This window comes from Marmota marmota, unplaced genomic scaffold, assembly GCF_001458135.2.
Source record: "Marmota marmota marmota unplaced genomic scaffold, marMar, whole genome shotgun sequence".
Lineage (NCBI taxonomy): Eukaryota > Metazoa > Chordata > Mammalia > Rodentia > Sciuridae > Marmota > Marmota marmota.
In genome coordinates this window covers 17,954,004-17,974,241 of record NW_026000164.1, presented here as the reverse complement: position 1 = coordinate 17,974,241, position 20,238 = coordinate 17,954,004, and the positions used below count along the sequence as shown (strand labels likewise).

General features: G+C 49.4%; 1 protein-coding gene across 4 annotated transcripts in view; it reads right to left on the bottom strand.

Annotated features, from left to right (window-relative positions):
• Plxna4 (plexin A4) overlaps positions 1-20,238 on the bottom strand; it is a 427,134-nt gene that overhangs the window by 341,595 nt on the left and 65,301 nt on the right. For 3 of the 4 annotated variants that reach the window (XM_048786917.1, XM_048786920.1, XM_048786919.1), the window contains exon 2: positions 13,897-15,154. In XM_048786917.1, coding sequence (XP_048642874.1) covers positions 13,897-15,081 — 1,185 coding nt within the window. In that variant the 5' untranslated portion in view covers positions 15,082-15,154. Of the gene's footprint in view, positions 1-13,896; positions 15,159-20,238 lie in introns of those variants that run through there. The other variant, XM_048786918.1, reaches the window with a different exon arrangement.

Here is a 20,238-nt window from a genome sequence, read left to right as displayed (position 1 = left end):
ATCAGCAACCCTTGTACTTTGTCCTAAAACCCATTTTCCAAGGAGATGAGACTGAATGATTGACTACTTTGCATAGGGGGAGACTGAGGTGTAGAGCAAGGTCAGTGTCCCCCATCACCTGGCCACACTTATAACACTCATTAACCTGAAAGTGGGAGACTTCTGGCTTCTCAGTTTCCAGAATTACCTTTCTGTGTGGTCGGATTTACCAAACACAATTTTTCCCTTTGATTGAGCAAAAATCAACAGTAAACTATAAAAAAAAAAAAAAAAGAAAAGAAAAAGAGTATGCACTTCAGCAACTGCATCATCAAATCATGCTCACTCAGAGGCAGAAGGTTAGCAACCTGTGGGTCCCTTTCTCTGCAGCACCTCAGCAGCCAGGAGACCAGGTGAGGAATTTTTTATCAAAGGGAAGTGAGGACAGCCCAACCCCAAAGCCTGAGCCCAGGGCTCGCCCATCTTCCACTCATGCAGCTCCCTGTGAGCCCCTCAGAGACACACACTGTTCTCCTCTAAACACACGTCAATTAAACATGGTATTCTAGCCTTGTTTACTACCGTATACTACCCAACATCAGGCTCACAATATCAGATGATTAAACCTTTTATCTTGACATAGTGAAGAATTACTGAAAGGGTAGGAAAGGGGGCAGAGGGTGGGATCAGGGGTAGGAAAGGGTAGGATCAGGGGCGGAGGCTCAGTCTCCTCTCCTGTACCATGGCAGTTACTCCAGGGTTATCATCAGGCTCAAACGAGGCAAAGGATGCGCTGGGACTGACAACTTGGTGCCCCATGGCTCAGTTTCTCCCTGCTATGGGGGTCCAGGTGATGGAGTTTTGACCAAGGCCTTTGACCAAGATGGCTCAGGTCAGCATGGATGCAGCGGTCCCCCAGCTGTGGTGGGGAGGAGGCCTGTTTCCTGGGGCAATAGGGGAGGGACGTTTCACATGCAAGTGGTGGGGAAGAAAATCAGGCGACAGGTTTGCAGGGCAGCTCAGCTGCTTCTCATCTGGACAACTTGGTCCTGTTGTTCTCTGAGCTTCACTTTCCCTGACTTTAAAGCAGGAAGACAGGACCATTGTGAGGACTGGAGGGGGCAATGGTGAAGGGCCCAGTGGACTGGAAGCTCTTCAGCACCTGTGTCTTTCCACCCCTTCGATGCAAGATATTTCACATTGTTTTTGAGTGGAAATCCAGCCTAGAACAGGTGAAGGCTGGTGTGGATTCCTGAGCACCCTGGGCAACAGGGGAGGGTGGTGATTGTTGACTGAGACTCCCCCTGGGCCCCATTACAGCCAGATTAGAGCCATAGCCAGAGGAACTAGGTCCAGACTTGGCTGTGATCCCCTTTCAGTCACCCCATTGTGGCCACCATGATGATGCTTATTTATTAAAGAGCAACTTCATTCTAACAAGGGAAGCACATAAGCACCCAGGCCATGAGAATCACGTGCTACCCACTAGAGCAGCTCCATCAACATACCTAGAAGCCTTAGAACTACAACCTCTGCCCCATCTGAAGGACACTGCATCTTCTCCCCACTGCCCCCAAAGCCTTCATGGAATGTGTGAGGTGTCAATTAAGATGGGTGGCCATGCACTCCAGGGACTATGAACTCAAGGACAGGGAGCATGTTTTATATTTTTGTACCTTTAGCTTAGTTCCTGGTGCATAGTAGGTTAAGATACATGTGTTAAATGGATGGAGGGTGGGTGGGTGGGTAGATAGATGGGGGGGCGGTACATGGATGAATGTGTGGGGATGGGGGTTGGTTAGATGGATGTATGGATGGACGGATGGATGAATGGATTCATGGAGGGGCAGGTGGTTGGATGGATGGATAAATAAAAGTCTGGCTTTCACAGTGGCTAAGAGTGGGCAACAAGGCTTGAATTCCATCTCTGCTACTTAATGCTGTGTGATCTTTGGAAAGTCATTTAACTTCTCTCTAGTTTGCCACCTGTTAATGGAGTTTATAATAGTACATCCTTCATAGTACAGTGGTGACGATTAAATAATTCAATACCTAGGGAACAGTGCCACCAGTTAGGAAGAGCTATGGAAGTGTTAGCCTTTATTATGGTTTGTCGCCTTCGAAAACTCAGCTAGCCTTTGTGAGTCTCAGTATCTCTGAGAAAATCCAGTGTCTACCTCAGAGGCATTATCAAGATTAAGGGGCTAGTGTTGTCAAGTGAAGTAGCAAAGGGGGTTCTTCCTAAATATCTGTCAGCATAGAGTAGATATTGGGCCAACCAGGCCAGATGGAGGAGTAGAGAATTGAGATCTCAGATTCAGAAGATGGAGCACTATGCATTATAACTCTGTGGGGCCCCATCCTGGACCCACTCACTCCATCAGAAAGCCAGAGGAAGGCATCTGTGTCTTTCCACTCTTTCAGGTGAGGTGCTGGGTTTCCAGACACCTGGCCTTCATCTCCTGATGGTCCTTTCCTAGCAAAGGGCTCTACCGAGCAGGACCCCCAACTGGATCTGGGGGCCAAGAGGCCCCACGGAGGCCTCCCCATGGCCTGCTGAGCAGCAGCAGCCCTGGTGAGGTGGTGTGGGGAGCCGGAGCTGACACTCCGAATTACAATCTAATAGCTTACCACGCTTCCCTCGCACACAGCGGCAAAGGTTACCGTGCAATTACGTGTCGCTACATACAAATGACAGAGCAGTTACGGTTACTTTACCAATTACAGGGAAATTGCTCCCACTCTGCAGAGAGACTGGCACTCTGAAAAGCTCTATCATCTCCACAGAAAGGGGATTTTCAATGCTGCCAGTATCCTTCCTCAGGCAGTGTCCCCAGGATCCGGGGCAGTGCGGCAAAGCAGCGCCCAAGGAGCACAGAAGTGTCTGATGGTCTCGGTGGGGACTCCCTGAGAAGGGCTACAGGTGGAGGCAGACCCTGGAGCCCTCTGTAGAGACCCCCAAGTCCAAGTCCCAGTGACAGATGCTAACGGCTATGCCAACCCATCCTGAGGACCGGAGGGGATGAGGAGGAGTTGGTGCCTGATCCTAAAATCACCCCTGACCCCTGCTAGCATGGCCTCTGCTCTGTTCCTCTGGCACCTCCCCTGCCACATGGAGCCGTTTTAGCCCTGGCCTGTGGTTGTCCCACCTTTGCAGAAACCCCCCATTGAGTCCTTATTATGGAGAGGTCAGAACTAGGCCAGAGCTCAGTGGTCCAAATGCAGTGTTAACGAGGGAGAGGTCAGCAGGTCCATCCCCCTGTGGGTCAATTAGCTGAGCTCTGGGACAGTCTCTTCCATAGCCACAGGCTGCCCATCTTACCCCAGGCATCCACTCTTAACAAATATCCCAAATTGATCCAAAAAAGCAGGCCAGGTGAGCCAGTAGGATGGATGGATGGATGGATGGATGGATGGATGGATGGATGGGGGATGCTGCCGACTGCTTGGACCACAGATGCACCTGTCTGGCTGCCCTGAACCCCAGGATGAGAAATCTAAGTCAGCCTTGACCTCACCTTGTACTATGGGCAGCACCTATGGTCCAGCAAAGAGAAAGGTCCTTACACCTGGGAGCAAACCAGCCCCCCTCTCCTTCCCAAATGGGACAGTATTGTACAATCTCACTCATGGAGTCCTGAGCACCCCTAAATCCACCCCCAAACTGGGACACTACCCCTCCCATCCATTAAACAGGAAATGAAGGCATCTGAGACTTACCCAAGCTCACCCACCATGGGGTCATCTGGGGACTTTTCCTGTCAAATCCCCTACTGAGGCACTAAATAAGACAATGCTATTTATAGTTTTTTACTTATTAATTTGTTTTGGAGCATTTAAAAGAACCAAGCACTAGGGGAGGCTCCAGTGATATAAAGATGCAAAAGTCTCAGTTTCTGCCTTAAGAATTGCCCTTTCCTAGTGATAGAGGTAGATCTAGACTCGACAAAGCTGTCCGTGCCTGCTTCAGTTATGTGCCTGGGGGAGGACAGAGGGCGGGGCTGCCTGGGCTTGGGCTCAACTCCAAGTTCTCTTGTGTTAGGACACAGTGTCAGACCCCCATTTAAGACAGCCTGCTATTCCCAAGAAGAAAATAACTGAAGGTCACAACATCTGACAACCCCATTATACAGGAGAGAAAAATCAAGGCCTGGAGCGTGAAGTGGCTCCTACAATTACCTATCAAGTTACAGAAAAAAATAGAGCTGCAAATTCCCAGTCCAGAAGGAGAAAAGTGATCTTGTGCTGGGGCTTCCTTCCAGGTAGCTCAAGGGGGCTTGGGGAGAACAGGAGACACGGGGGGATGAGCTCTCCTTTTTGTTCTCCCCAGACCCTGGGCCCAGCCAACTCTCCCCTCTCAAGAAGGCCCTAGCCCTTCACCAGAACTGGGTTTCTTCCTTGTCCAAATGGGTCCATTTGTCTCAAGAAAGTGAGAGTTCAAATTTCCAAAAGAAACACAAGTTAGGAGAGAAAGAGGAGGGAAGCCCACAGCTTCCTACTGATAGGGCCAGGAAAAGGTCTTTCAATTCTTCATGCCTGGCAGCCCTACATTTCTTGCCATTAATTACATTTGCACACGCACAAACACACACACACACACACACACGCGCATACACACATACACAGCAGGCCTCTTCTGGAAACAGGAATCAGTGAATTACGCATGTGGGATTTCTTTTTAAAGGAGATATTGATCAGAAAAGCTGTAATAGCTCATGTCTAAATACAGACTCCAGTTGTAAAGCTCTGCAGTACAGGGAGATAATGATCACCCACTTATTGGGAACCATATCTCAAATATGGCCACTGACCCCTAGGGTGTTCATAAACCTACCAGAGTCTGAAGCACAGACTACATTGGTTCCATGCACCTTCCATTCTACCTGCTCACAGGTGGAGGTAAGGTGGAGGTAAGCAGAGGGTCCTTCAGGAGTAAGGAACATCTTTGGGAGACTCTAGCAGGTTTAGGTTTGGCCTCATCAGGAAGCCTATTACTTTCTAAGATGCTCCCACATCAGGCTGATTCAGTAATTATTTCTTTTTTTTTTTTTTTCTTTTTTGGTACTGGGGATTGAACCCAGGAGCACCTAACCACTGAGCCACACCAACAGCCGTTTTTTGTATTTTATTTAGAGACAGGTTCTCATTGAGTTGCTTAGGGCCTCTGTAAATTGCTGAGGCTGGCTTTGAACTCACAATCCTCCCGCCTCAGCCTTCTGAGCTACTGGGATTACAGGCGTGCATCACCATACCCTGCTGGGAGTGATCATTTCTAACAAAGAAAGAAATCAGAAAAGCCTGACTCTCCAGCCTTCTCTTGGCTTCACCCTTCTGCATAAACTTTCCTCTCTCCGTGATGATTCCTAACCCTCTCTGGAAGGGCTGCTCAAGATCCAAGCCAGGGAAGTGCTGCTCCAGGTGAAGCTTGTCACCAGCACCCTGGCTGTGAGCACAGATGATGGAAAGGGAAAGTGGGATTTGGCCTCACCCACTTAGTTGCTAATGTATCTATCATTTCAAAATGATTCTTTATTGTGTCTTTTTCAATGAGATTGTAAAAAAAAGAAAAAGAATGTGTACAGAGAAAGGGAGGGAGATCCATCAAGCCACCGCCACAGTAACCTAGTTAGACAAATATGTTATTCAAGGGACTCAGTGAAAAGTGTCTCTGGTTGGAAAAACAACCCAACTAAATTGCAGCTGAGTTTTCCAAGAAACACAGCCCTACTTCCCGGCATTTCACAAAGGAGAGGAGGGGGCCAAAAAACATGATATAAGGTCATCGTGTTTTAGGAGCTCTGTAGGGGTGCAGGGTGGCTTTTCATGCAGATATTCATTGAATTAAAGAATGCACTTAATTACCTATGCGATAAGGAAAGCTCTGGACAAAGGTAACACTTTCTTTCACATTCATTTTGAAATCTGTGCTTGGAGACCAACTGTGGTCCCATGTCACCAGATATCTAAGAGGACTTTCATGCATCATGATAACAAGCAAGCCTTCTAGCAGGGAACTAAGGCCACTAATTTGAGCCATATTCCCAGGAGAGGGGCATTAATCCAGACACCCTTTCTTCAGACCAGGCTGTAACCAATAGAGCTCTGGCCATGCATCCCTCCCAGGGCTGCAGAGCAGAGCCAACAAAGCGTAGCTCAGTCGGGATCCAGGGGGTTGGACCCCTGACCTTATCCTCATTAGCTGAGCTACTGAGAGCACTGACAAGCAGCCAGGGCCACAGCACAATGGCCTGGGGAAGGTCCGGACTGGCCAGCGCAGTGGGCCAGCCTGGCCAGAGTAGTACAACTCTGCAGGTGGCAGCCATGCCCAAACTGGACCCTTGGGAAATTCCCGGGGATCTTCCCCACCTTGTAAGCATTACTAACCCCAACCCACTGGGATGCTGCCCGCTGCCTTTCCATCCCCAGAAGCCCCATGTCATGGGCAGATAAATCCCACACCACCAGCCCATCAATCTCCAGGCCCCTCTCTCCCTCCCAGCCGCCACTAGAACTGTAATTGAAGCAAGGAACACCACGATGATTAAGTTTGTGTGTTTTCTGGCGGGTTCAGGGAAGCAGTGGCCCCGCTCGCCAGGCTGAATTATAGGGTGGGTCATTCTCTTATTAGTGGGAATAAATTTTATTAGCCCACTCTTGTTGCCGTGTCTCTTCCTCAGGCCCATGTGAGAGTCTGGGTAATGTTGCCAGCATGCTGGGCAAAGCAGCCGTGCCAATCCCATTACATTCTGCAACTCCAACAGAGATGCAGTGACCACGCAGGAATAATGCTGGCTTTCTCCTCCCAGGGGTCCCAGTTCATATTTGGGGACAGCATCAGGGAACAAATCCGCTAGGAATAAAAACCAGAGGCCAAAGGGCAGAAAGATCTCCCCGTTCTTTCTTTTCCTCCTTTCTACTAACTTTCTTAATAAAAAGAAATAAGTACAAGCCGGGCACAGTGGTGCACACCTGTAATCCCAGTGGCTGGGGAGGCTGAGGCAGGAGGATTTTAAGTTCAAAGCCAGCCTCAGCAACTTAGGGAGGTCCTAAGCAACTCAGTGAGACCCTGTCTCTAAAAAAAAGAAAGAAAGAAAGAAAGAAAAAAATAAGGCAGGGGGAAGCTGGGGGCTGGGGATGTGGCTCAGTGGTTAAGGGCCCTTGGGTTCAATCCCTGGTACCAAAAAAATTTAAAAAATTTAAAAAAAAAGAAAAGAAAACAAGTGCAGAGTGTCAGTGTGTGGAGTTTCCTTCCACCTTGCAAAAGCTAAGGGACACCTGGGGATGACAGTGGGAGGGGGTGGCTGGAAAAGGATCCTCTCCTTCAAATACATCCACTTCGCCTTTGGAACACAGTCTTGTGGAAGGAAAACATATGCCAGGTGACAGGAGATACATCTCCTGGCCTAGGATGTTGAATCTAACATCTGGGTTAGGCATAGTCCAAAGCTCTCAAAAGGCCGACATTGATGGAGAAAAAAAAAAAAAAGAAAGAAATCTAACAATTAAACCACAGTGACATCATTACACCCCTTTCTCACTCATTGGGTGTGTTATAACTGAAGGTAGACATACAGGATCATGCTGTGAAAATGTTGTGAACTACAAATCCCACATGCTCTGTGTCTATCATTAGTTATTAATTCTGTGTATTTATCATTTGCACTTCATTAAAGGGATAGTATTTTATCAGCTCCTTCTTGAAGACAAAATTTGTGCAACAGAGCAAAAGGGAAACTGCTTACCAACCCTGTTACATCTCACAGGCTGATGCTGGCTGGAACCCAAAGATCCAGATTCCCCAGCCGGTATCCGGGCCAAGATGCCTCCTTGTGTGGGTGATGGGAATTGAAGGAAAGGCCCAGAAATGCACATCTGTCCTGGTAAGCAGGGCTAGTCTCTGTGCGGATGGAGAAGAGGTTCAGCTTCCCATCTGGGCTGGGCTATAGCATACTGTACAAGGTGGGCGTGTGTGAGCGCGCACGCACACGTGAGAGAGGAATCTCACTGTATCTGCTGCCGAATGTAGTGTGTGGGCGTGGGAGAGAACAAGCCACAGAAAGAAGGAGATGGAGAGGAACCAGGAGACGAAAACGGACAGGGAATGTGAGTTCAATGCAGACAGGGAGGGAGAAGCAGAGGGTAGCAGGTAGACATCAAGCGTGGGGAGACAGACACCTAAGAAAGAAAGCCATCATCACGTAGAGAGTGGAACTCTGTGCACATGGTATGTGTACAGGTATGCATGCCTCTATGCCAGGCACACAAAGTGATGTCTCAGCATCGCAAGGCCCTGTGTCCTAATCCCCAGCTTGGTAAACCCTATGCTGAGGTCCCTTTAGCAGCACCCTGTGTTAAAACTCAGCACATGTGCCCACTGGGTCCTACACTACCCTGTTGATCCACTGGCTCCAGGGGAGGCATCCTGGGAGAACACATCCAGCCTAGGAGGCCAACTTCAGAGCCTTTCCTCCTGCTAGGCCCAGCACGCCACCCAGGGCTCAGCCACCATGCTACACCCCAGGTACCATGCATGCTTGACTGGGGTGGGTCTCTCAAAAAGGTGTTAGCTGGGTGACTTTACCTGAATACCTGGGACAGGAGCCATAGTGAGGTGAGAGTGGAAAGACTTGATTCTATCAAGATGGGGTTGCCATACACCAGGCCACCAAATGCCAAACCAGAAGGCTGAAGGGTTGAAAGGGGAAGGGCTTAGGCTGGTATAAAAAATGTGCATGTGTCCACCTACAAGGCCAGAGTGTAAGTGTGGCTTGTTGTGCATGTTTATGGGCTGTAGTGTGTTGAAACAGTGTCAGAGATGAGAAAGGAGGGATGGGGCGGGAAAAGGAGGAGGTCTTGGACTGAGGGAGGGCAGGAGCCCCGCAGGAAGAGCCAACGTTGCCTAGCGCCATAAACAACAGGAAACAAGCCCATCTAGTCAGCGCTGTGCTTCCTGCTGACGGGGTAAAGAAAACACCCAAGCAGACGGGCAGCAGCCAGCCCCTGGGCCTGGGACGGCTGCCTGGCCATTCCGGATGCTCACTTTCGTGGAGTTTCAGGATCTCAGGCGCCAGACAAACCCGAGTGACTGTCCAGGCTGGGATGCAAGGCCAGCCTCAGTCCAAGGGGGTGACCCGAGTCCTCCCCAGGACTGCATGCGAGGGGAAACCAGCGAGTCAAACAGCATGTGGAAATGGGGGTCCCCCACACCTGTGATACACACCACTGGTCAAGAGGTGAGGCTTCAAGTGAAATATAAAAGTGCTCAGTCCCTCGCACTTTGTGATCCTCTTGTGACCAGCAGGGATGGTGGGTACGTCTCAAAGTCAGAGGAAACTTGGCCCAGCTGTGGTTCCCAGTGAGCATCTTTGAGAAGTTTGGAGAGCTTTTCTGGCTGCAGTGGAACTAGAGAATTCCGTGGGTGCCTAGCATTCAGGGCCTGGATCACAAATGCCCTGCAATGCCCAGACCGTCCCTGCACGAGGCACTGCCCACTTAGACAATGGCCAGTAGCACACATGGAGATAAACCTTGGTAGAAGCCTCAGCTGAGATCTGAATGCCCAGCAGGTTCTAGTCTACTCATTACATGACACTCAGGGAAGTACTTGACTTTTCTGTCCCTCTGTTCCCCCAGCTAGAGAGCTGTCTGCCCTTTCTGTTGTCCTAAAGCACTGCTGAGAGAGGAAAAGGATCTGATAAAATCCTCATAAACCAGCAGAGAGCCTGAGTGTTATCATCAGACAGCACGCTCTGCTCCCCCAACCTCTGTCTGACAGGTGGGAGGTGGTGGTTCTGCCACAGGGACCCAAATTTTCTAGTGAAAGGTCCCTCCGAGGTCCAGCCTTAAAGGAATAGTGAAGAAGCTGATTGTGGCTCACCTTCACCCCACCCCCACCCCATCCAGCCCTGTCAGTCCTCAGGCTGACCATCCTGATTCCTATGGCCACTTCTCAATTCGTCCCAAACTTGGGAAGATTTAAGTGGAGGGAGAGATGGCCACTCCCATGAGCACAGCTTTTGTTCTTGCCACATAGGCCATATGACCATACTCTGGACTCCTGGGGACTGATGTCATTCCACGATCTTGGCATCCACCAGCAGGGCATCCATTGCCAAGCACTATTCCAAGGCCAACACATTCCACCATTCAGCAGCCCATTTGGAGGCAGAGGCTAGTGCTCTGGGAACTTACCCAGGAGTCTGGAGAAAGGGAGAGGAGGTACAGTCAGCCACTCAGAAATACCTGGACACCAAGCCTGCACTGGGCCAGATCACAGGACAGAAACCACAGGCTTGGGCTCCTCAGCCCTACCATCCTGTCTCGGCAGACAGAGGGGCATGGCAGCCTACAAAAGAGGCCAGAGTAGGGACCTCCTGGTGCTGAGCTAGAGAAAGAGAGAAATCAAGTCTTTGTCATTAACTCACCTGGACACCCATTAGTAAAATGGGCCTCAGGTTAACTGTTAGTTTCCCTGAGCCCCAGGATGAACTAGAACACCTGACAGGTCCTTCTAGAACTCTTCTTATGGCCAGGTCCTCATGAGATCTAAGGAGCAATTTTCAGACACTTGCACATTTGTTCTTGGATACCCCTCTCCATTCTGGCTGAAGAAAACCAGCACCCAGGAGAAGGAATGGCTAGAAGCCAAATTTCCCATTCCCCCAAAACACCAGAATATACCTTGCAAACTCCCCACCCTCCACACCCAGTATCTGCTCAGGGATTTGCATTTCCAATGTGTATTTGCATCTGCAGCAAAACATCCCCAGGAGGAGGCCATTGCTGGCCCCAAGCTCACCTCTGATGTGGGCACAGCAAGCCTTCTCTGGCCCATTTTTCTAACAGCGGAAACACCACAGGACAGAGGCCACCTGAGATCCGGGGTCCACTTCACAGGTCCCAAGGGAGTTCCATTCTCAGAAGGAAAAAAGAATTCCAGGGTTCATCTTGACCATCTTCTGCCTCTAGGCAGGGAAGGGGGAAAGAAACCAACCCAACAGCCTTGGGAATGGGAAAAAGGAAAGCTGGGTTTGCCAGTGCAGCAGACTCCATGGGGCTCAGGAGTCCGGCCTGGCCGATGTCAATGTCGTGTGAAACATGTGTGGTCTGAGCTGAGTCCAAATGAATTGTAACAAGAGGGCCAGAGCAAAGTAACTCGGGTATCAGCCAAATCAAAGGAAACTGATACTGTGCATTAAAAGCCAGTCTGGCCTTTTTTAGACTGGCTGGGGAGACAACCCCAGCCCTGCTCCGAGTTTCTGGCCTCCTCCTTTCAATTCTCGGCCCCGAACTCGCCTCTAACTTGAAAGGGCTAATTAAAGCCAAAAGAAAAATCAAAAGCTTGTTATCTGGCTCCATTACTCCCAGTCCTGGCATCAGTCTGTCTTGCAAAGCTGTATCGCCTCTGTACTCTCCAAGGCTACCATGTGGTGTTAGGACCCGCCTGCAGACTTCCAGGATGAACTTGGCTTTTTGTGCTGTGGCAGGGAGCAAGGGCAGGACCAACACCTGCCGGTGGCAGTCAGATATGCTGCTGCTCCCAAAAGCACAGCCCAAAAGACAGTTGTGAGCAAGTTTTCTGCAGAGATTGCCAACCCCTCTGATCTCATAGTAAGCACCTAGCATAGACTTGACATCTGCTAACATAGGTTTATGTATGCACACTCATGGGACTATTTATGGCACGCATGCAAGTATATGTGTGCAAGGCTGTGCAAATATGTATATGGCATGCAGGTAAGGGGGACTCTCCTTGAGTGCTGGCTCTGCCACTCCTTCACAGGATGTGTGACCTTGGGCAATTAGTTGATCTTGTTGGGTCTGAGGTACTCAAGACAAAATGAGGGTTTAAACTAAGGTACTAGGGTTTGAATATTTGTCCCCTCCCAAACTCAGGTTGAAATTTCATTGCCATTGCAACAGTATTAATAAGAAGGGCATTGAAGAAGTGGTTAGGCCATGAGGGATCTGCCCTCGTGAGTGGATTGATTGTTATTAAGGCAGTAAGGTGAGTTCAGTTCCTCTTGTTCTTTCTCTGGCTTTCTCTTTGCCCTTCCACCACGTTATGGTACAGCGAGAAGGCCCTTGCCAGAGGAAGTCACCTTGAACTTGGATTTCCCAGCCTCCAGAACTGTGTGAAACAAATTTCTGTTCATTATAAATTGCCCAGCTTCAGATATTCCATTTTAGCAGCACAGGGGGAGGACCTATTTCAATATGCCAATGTATCTCCCCAGAGACCTTTATTTGCATATGTACATAGACATAACACAAAATCTGGCCTGTCACTGATTATCTTCTTTTGGGAGCAGTCTGTGATCCCCCAGATCCTAACCCTGTACCACAGACCCTCTCAAGTGGATCAACCACTACCCTAAACACCAGGCCCATTCAGGAGGCATTCTCAAAGGTGAAGTCACTGGCCAGGGTTCAACAGGTGCTGGAGTCCCCTCTCTTCTCTGGCCTGGCTCTCATTTTCCCATTGGTTGATGCTCTGCCTCTCCCATTTCCTTTGTGGCACAGGGTCTCCTGGCCTTTCAGTTCCTCCAAATAGGGATGGAATTTTTTCATTTCATCCCAGGTACCCAAAATCTGCCCCTGGAAAACAGACTGAGCCTAAATGTCAGAGCACCAAAGGTAAACTCTGCTGGGCTCCTTCTGCTCCCTCTTCACTGCCCCCACTTCAAATCACAATGGACAGAGGAATGGTGTTGCTCATCATGCACCAGTGAAGAGGTGCCAGTGTCCTCTGAGATCTGTTTGGCAAGCAGTTATACTTTATGGAGGGAAACACACTTTTCAATGCAACCAAAATACATTTTCCTCATACAAAATGCCACCAAAGTTTGAGCAGCAGTCAATCACATTGGGACAAATGCATATTTGGATCTGATGGATGAATTTTTCCTCCCTCCTCTTCCAGTTAGCTTTACAAGATAGATTACAAACTAGGTTCACCATTTTTTAAATGGAAATGAAAAAAGGAGAGGGAGAGAGTCGTGGGCACGGAAGATGCCAACAGAGGAATCTTGAAGAAGGTGAAAAGAGAACAGTACCCTTTGAAAGATGAACAGAAGTCAAGCTCAGAAAAGCAGATGCTTTTCATATTGAAAGGGGTGGGGAGGCAGGAAGCTGTGTCAGCCATTTCACCTGAGGTCCTCCTGCAAGGCCATACCTATCAGCACACCAAGTCCCACGGGTCATGGGATGGCCCCTGAACCAGCTACCTTCACTCTGGGCTCCTATAGCATGTCTGTCACCTGATGCTGTTCTCTGGCTTCCTGACTCTGGAATGCATCATTTCCAGGGCACTGTGCACACAGAAGATGCTTAATAAACAGTCTGTCTCCTTCCATCCCTTTCCCAAACAAGTTCTCTTTTCTTCTCTCTGCCTTATTTCTGCTCTCCTTTGCTTCTCCTACCTGACTTCTGCCCTCACTTTTCCCATGTCCTAAAAATACACAAGGGGCTCAAAACCTAGCTTTCCTGAAATCCCACATCCATCACACCACACATCTAGAGTGACTTCTTCCACTCTCCTCTCTCCCACCTCTGCTCTTGTTCTAAACAGTCAGGAACGTGATTGGCAGGCTTGGTTAATGAGAAGGGTGCTACAGCCCTCTACCAGGCCGGTGCCCAGGACATCTCCTTCACACTCTCCTACCCATTCCCATCACGCCCTCTTGTATGCAGCAAGCCAGCCTGGAATAGAGAGAGACCCAGGTGGCAATGGGAATCGAATGCCTTATCTCCACTTCTGACTCTCATATACTCAGAGCGTCAGAGCCAGTGGTGGTGTGAGTCCAGTGAGGCCCAGGATGGAATATAGTTGTCCTGTTCACAAAATGGGAAGAGAAATTATAAGGCTGGGTCCTTATGCACAGCCCACCACCCAGCCCAGTGCTCCCCCCGACTCACCGCGCTGCTGCAGGGGATATCCTTCACCTTGAGCCAGGCCAGGTCCAGCGTGCCCTCGCCCCGGTAGCAGGACTGCAGGCGCTCCTTAATGCGGTCATTGATCTGCTTCAGAATAAAGATGCACAGGGCTGATTCATCCAGAGATTTCATCTTCCGCTTCTGGCCCTTGGAGAAGACGGTGAAGAGGAGGTCGTCGTCTGGGCGGACACTCAGGGTCCGGCCCAGCACAGCCCCGGCTTTGGACAGGTAGGCGGCCTGGAGCAGGCGGTATTCCACCCCGCCGCGCTCACAGCCAATGGGCACCTCCACGTACGAGTTGAAGGCTGTGTCCTCCTTGCAAAGCCTCACGAGCTTGGAGGTATACACCTGTTCCTTTGTCGTGGAGCCTGGAGGGGACACCATCTCGGGCTGAAGGGTCAAAAAGTAGACAAAGTTGCCGCTGCTGAAACCATAGACGTAGTAGATATCAAAGTCGGGGATGACGGTGAAGGTGTCCGAGGGGATCTTGATCATGGAAGCCACAAACTCATCATGGAAGACGTAAGCGAACATGCCATCCGCCTCAGAGTTCTTGGTCAGCTTCCGGCTGGAGATGGTAGGGAAATACTCAGGCTTCCCATCCACCGCCGTGGCGATGAAGAGCTTGTCATCCAGGTTGCTGTAGGAGACAATCACTCCGAAGACCGAGCCACTCTCATTGACCCCCGACAGGTAGTGCTCCTTCTTGTGAAAAGGCTCCCCCAACTTAAAGAGGTCCTCCAGCCTCAGGAGCTTGCAGATGCCCTGGTATAGGCTCCCGCACGCAATCAGCCGGTTCTCCTTGTAGTCTATGAGGAGCATTTTGTTGACGTTGTTGGTGGTGGTCAGAGGCTCATTGCACGTCTGGACGATGCGGGGCGGGTAGCACTTAGGGTTGTCCTCGTCCGGCCCTGTCTGGTGGGTCACCAAGACCTTCAGGTCACTGGAAAGCTTATAGATCCTGTTGACAGCCCCCAAGTAAATATGCCCTGTCCTCTCATCCACCACCAGGTGATTGAAGCCCTCGGTGGGCTCTCCTCGGAAAGTGACAAAGGACCGCTTCTGGGTCAGTGGGGGTGGCTGCCGGGGGAGCAGAGTGGAGGAGCCCATCCCTACCATCAGGAGGTGGGACAGCAGACAAGTCCAGTTCCAAGGCATGGCTTTCATTTCAGAGAAGGGTCCTCACAGCCCAGCAGCACTTGGGCACAGCTGTCACCAGGACTCAGCAGGGCAGTCTCCCCTAGTGAGAAAGAAAAGACTGAGATGTAGGATAACCATGGTCGGGGCTTCCTGGCACCCCAAAGCATGTCTGGCTGGACTCAGCCCATTGGCACAACCCAAATACAATTGCCCAAGGGAAGCTAAAGGCCAGCTGTGTGGGTCCCAGCCCAGGAGTGAGAGACAGTCACAGCTAGGAGGCAGTGGCTACAGGAGGACCCTTCAGCACCAATAATAACAATGCTAATGATAACGATGACGATAGCAAAGATGACAAGAGACAGCAGCGCTGACCAAGTGCCTGACTTTAAGTCCCTCACTGTCCGGCACCTTCTGGGGACTATCTTATTTCATCTCGGTAAATCCTTTCAGAGCTGGGAGTCCTCTATCTGCTCTTCCAGATCCATGGCCTGCCCTTCTCTGGCCCAGGAAGCTGACCGCACAGACCCTCTGGGAGCGGCTCCCTGGCCTCAGGCCTGGTTGGGTGCAGACAGTGCTGGAGGAAGCCCGGTGGGAGGAGCAGATGCTGCACCCGCTGGGAGTCTCCTGCGATGTTCCCTAGAGCAGGCCCCTCCGCACTGCCTCTCTGTGTCCAGGTCCTGTGGGCCTTCTCCTGCCACACCCCACCTGGCCCTCACCGTGACTAACTCCAAATACTGCGTTGCCCCTAAGGAACCACACGTTCACGAAGAGTCCCTTTCTTAATCTTTGCTCAAATGACACAATTTGCACATGCTATCTATTTCCTGCTGAAACCCCGACGAGTGACCTTGGAAGTGTGTACTATTTATCCTCATTTTACAGCTAAGGAACATGAGCTTAACAAAGTCATGGGACCTGCACAGCTGAAAGTGGCAGAAATGGACTTCCACTGAAGTGGCAGTAACTCCAGAGCAGGTCCTCATTCTTAACTCTGCATTCAGTTGTCCGTAGCCTTGCACAGATGGGGTATTTTAGCACTTCCTGTTATCCACAGCAGAAGACCAAAGCTGAACCCCTTCTTGGGGGCACCCATCACAGCTGCTGCCTCTGGCCCTGAGTCTGGACCTACTGCACGGGAATTTCCCCTTTGCATCTGCTCTGCTGGTTGATATAGTGGGGCCAGATTAAAAACCCACATCTTCCCTCCTTCATCCTCTGGCATCCACCAGGCCCTCTGTACCCTGCCCAATTCTAAGCCCTCATGTTATTTTAACAAGGCAGAGCTCAGCTGCCTCCCACAGTCAGGACCCTTCTGAGAGCTTTTCATGAAAGGGAGGGAGAAAAACTGCTTTAAGAAACCAGTGGTCAAATAAATAAATAAGTAACTCCCGGTGGAACCAAATCACGGTCCACCCTAATGGTCTCCTTCATTACATTCAGGATGCTTTCTGCATGTTTCCAGTGGAAAGCTTCTTACTTCTTCCACTTTGGAAGGCATCTGGGCAGGGATTGCCAACTTCTTATTTGGAGGCATCTCAGCTCTGTGAAATTTCTCTCATCCTCCCCACCCCCAAACTCCTAAAAAATGAGGTAGTGGAATGAGGTACATTGCTAAGTAACAGAAATCTCCCCAACAGAGAGAGGATACAAGGTTAGCTGGACACCCACAGAAGAAGAAAGCAAACAAAACGAAGACTTTGTCTTGTCGGCCAAAATCCAAATGAGACCTACAATCTTTTCAAGAAGATGTCAGAGGAAGAAGGTTCTGGCAGGTGTGGACCCCCCACCGCACAACCAACAGTGGTCTTGCAAGCTGACGGCCTTTATTTATTGACCCACTTGACCAATGTTTGCTCAGAGCACACACAACACATGCAAGACACTTCAGGACCCAAGGATAAGACCCCCAAAGGACTTGTGGGCAAGTTAGGCAGAAACTAACAAAACCCAAACTATACATAGGACGAGTAGTTATGCTATGAGTGACGGGGTCGTGATAGAGTGCGTTGGGAGTTCATGGGAGAAAAGAAGCCTTCTAACTTCAGGTGAGGAAGCAAGGCATGGAAGGGAATGGAATTTGAGCAAGCCATGAACTTGTGGAGGACACGGAAAATTGGAAGGGTGAGACCTGCAGAGCCAAATGGGCATATGGAAGCAGGTGTAAACGAGGAAGAGGATGCCTGGGAACACAGCTCAGGAAGGAATCAGGTAGCAGATACGGCTGAAAAGAGAGAAAGTGGGCCTAGTCGGGATATCACTGGAACGTCAAGACTGAAATGCAAAGAGTAAAGAGTGTAAATTTAAAAGAAAAGGGCAAAGTTTCCCAGAGAGAAGGTGCCATGTTACTGTCTATGCAGTCTTTGACTTAGCAGAAAAAGAGTTCGTGGCTGAGGGCTTGTGAGCTCTGTGAGCCAAGCAGTGTCTGTCCTGCTCACTAGTGTGTCCACAGCATCAGAGCTCTGCCCAGCAGTTCACAGAGACTCAACAGCTAATAATTCTTGACTGGCAGAAAGAGGAGCTCGCAGCAAGAAGGAATATCAATATTTGTACAGCATTTACTGCGCCCCAAACCCCATGCAAATGCTTTCACATAGAGTAACTCACAAACTCATCATTACTGTTCTCTGCAGGCAGGAGGATGACTTTACCCATCTTTCAGGTGAGGAGACTTTAGCTCTGCAAGGACATGTGGCTAATAAGAGGCAGAGTTAGGGATGGACTCCAGGGTAGTACCACTGCTATTCCGAATGGTTCTTAGAAGTGCACAATTTCAGAGCCCAGAATATAGAGCACTTGGAAGCCCCCTTTTAAGTCATGTAAGTCTCAAGCAAAGAAGTCCCAGGACATCACATAGGAACACCAGGAGAAAACCGAAACCTCCCTGACCCACAAAGAACACACCTATCAGCAGGTGCTGTTGCACACCTCCAAGTGTTGGTGACTGCACAGCACCTGGCACAGGGCCTCTGCCTGGCACAAAGTAGGTGCTTAATAAATGATAGATGTGTTGTTATTGTTAACAAGATTTAATAGGATTGAAAGGATGAAGGTTATGATAATTAGATGGCTCCTGCTGATACCTATGAGTGATGAGGAGTCAGTCCAGACAGTTCCTCTTGAGTTGCTTGTGCAAATCCAAATAACAGAGAAGATTCTAGAAGTTTTTGATCTGAAACAGATAATCCAGTTGAATGATTCCCAATCCCTGATTTTACAGACAAGGAAGGTGATATCCAGAGAGGTCAAATGATCTCACAGGAGACCACATAGTGAATTAAAGATGGAGATGAAGGAGAACTCAGACCTCTAACTCCCAGGCCAGTGGTCTTTCTGCCACAAACAGCTTCTCTTCTGACGTTCTCTGCTCCAGCACCTTCTCCTTGGCCTTTGTCTGAAAGCAACTCCTCTTCAGGCACCATGTGCTCTGCTGGCTAACACAGCTCTCAAAACTTCTGCCAACAGCTGAATTCCAGCAGGGCTGGGAATCCTCACTCCAGACAGACAGGTGCAGGTCGGGGCTCAGGCACCGAGCCTTCTGGAGGGAACTCTCTGCAGTCCCTATGTCAGAACGTGCCACACGTGGGGGAAAGTGCGCCTGCCAAGGCCCACCTTACTGTACACGCTCACAGACCCACAGCCAATCAGCAGTTCTCTCGTCTGCACGAGGCGAGACAAGGAAGCCTGTAATTATGAATTTACTGAGCAGAAAGGTGCCGTGGCTCATTCTCCATCTCCTATTAGGCACTGAAATGAGACGCAGTTATGCATCTCAAACACTTATCACCCTCATCTGGGGATGGGGAAATTACTGTGCCTGGAGGGGAGGGGATCTGCAGAAACAATACCATGTGATGGGTATAACCAGCCTCTCATTTTCCACACCACGAAAGGAACTGATTAGGAAACAAATAACAGAAAAATGAAAAAGAAATGGGAGAAAACAAAGAGGATACCTCCAGCTACCTTCACCAAAGACCCCACTGAGCACCACCATGGAGATGACCCAAAGACAGTTCTCCCTCCCAAGCTGAAGACCCACAGGTGGAGAGGGCCACCAGTCCTCTTCACCAAAGGCTGCTCTGATCTGGCAAAACTGGAGCTTCCAGAGGGGCATCCCTCCCAGGACATCAATCTTAATAAGCCGTGACCCCAACCTAAGGAGCCCCTACCTCAATTTCAGATCCTACTAACCCTTTCTCTCTTAAATCATCTTTTTGCTAGTCTCAAAGCCTTGGAGGGAAGGATAATTCCCCTTGGAAGGAATCAGCCCAACCTTGATTCTCAAAGGCAAGTAGTGGAACTGAGTCACCCCACGATTTCCCCCAAGGACTCCCTGAACCAGGAAAGGGGCCAGAGGGCAGGAGACCCAAAGGACTCTGAATCAAACCCGAACATGCTTCAGTTTTCCTCTTTGAAATCAGATTTTAATTCTGAGTGGTCTCAGGGGAGACGGGATACATTTTTAGAAGCTGATCATCATTTTGATTAAAGCAATTGGGACTGCCTTTGTTTTATATGGCAAGTTTTGAAGAGCTCAAACTAATTTCCATGAAGTAGTGCCATCCTCTCAGATTTCTGAGTGGCAGAAAGTTATTATCAAGCAGTTTAAAATAGCAATTATCTCACGAAATTCCTTCTAAGTTTACAAGGAGTTTTCATGTATGTTACCTCGTTTTGATCTTATTGTTCATAATAACCCTGTTAACTAGATGCCGTATTTACAAGTACACCCCCTCTGCAGATACAAAAACTGAGGTAGGAGCCAGTAAAGATCTTGGCTCAGGTCACACACAATCATGCAGGAAATTGGAGAACTCTTCAGGTCCCCATTGTTTGCTCAGGGGACATTTCCTGGATCTCTGCACAAAGTCTTGATCCTGGGACCCTTTGCTGTGAGGTAATAGAACAATCCAAAAATGTATTCTAGGATGTTTCAAAATACAATTCACAACCCACCGGAGTCAAGAAACCAATCAAGTGGATCCTATGTGCATTTTTTCAAATGAAGTACAACGGAAGAGAAACTATTAATGGAAAGATAGACACCATTCAGTGGGACTATGTATATATTAAGGGAGACGTAAATGTATTTCTTACTGTTGGTCATCATGATGGTTGATTTTATGTGTCAATTTGGCTAAGCTACAGTCCCACAGTCAAACATTATTCTAGATGTTTCTGAGA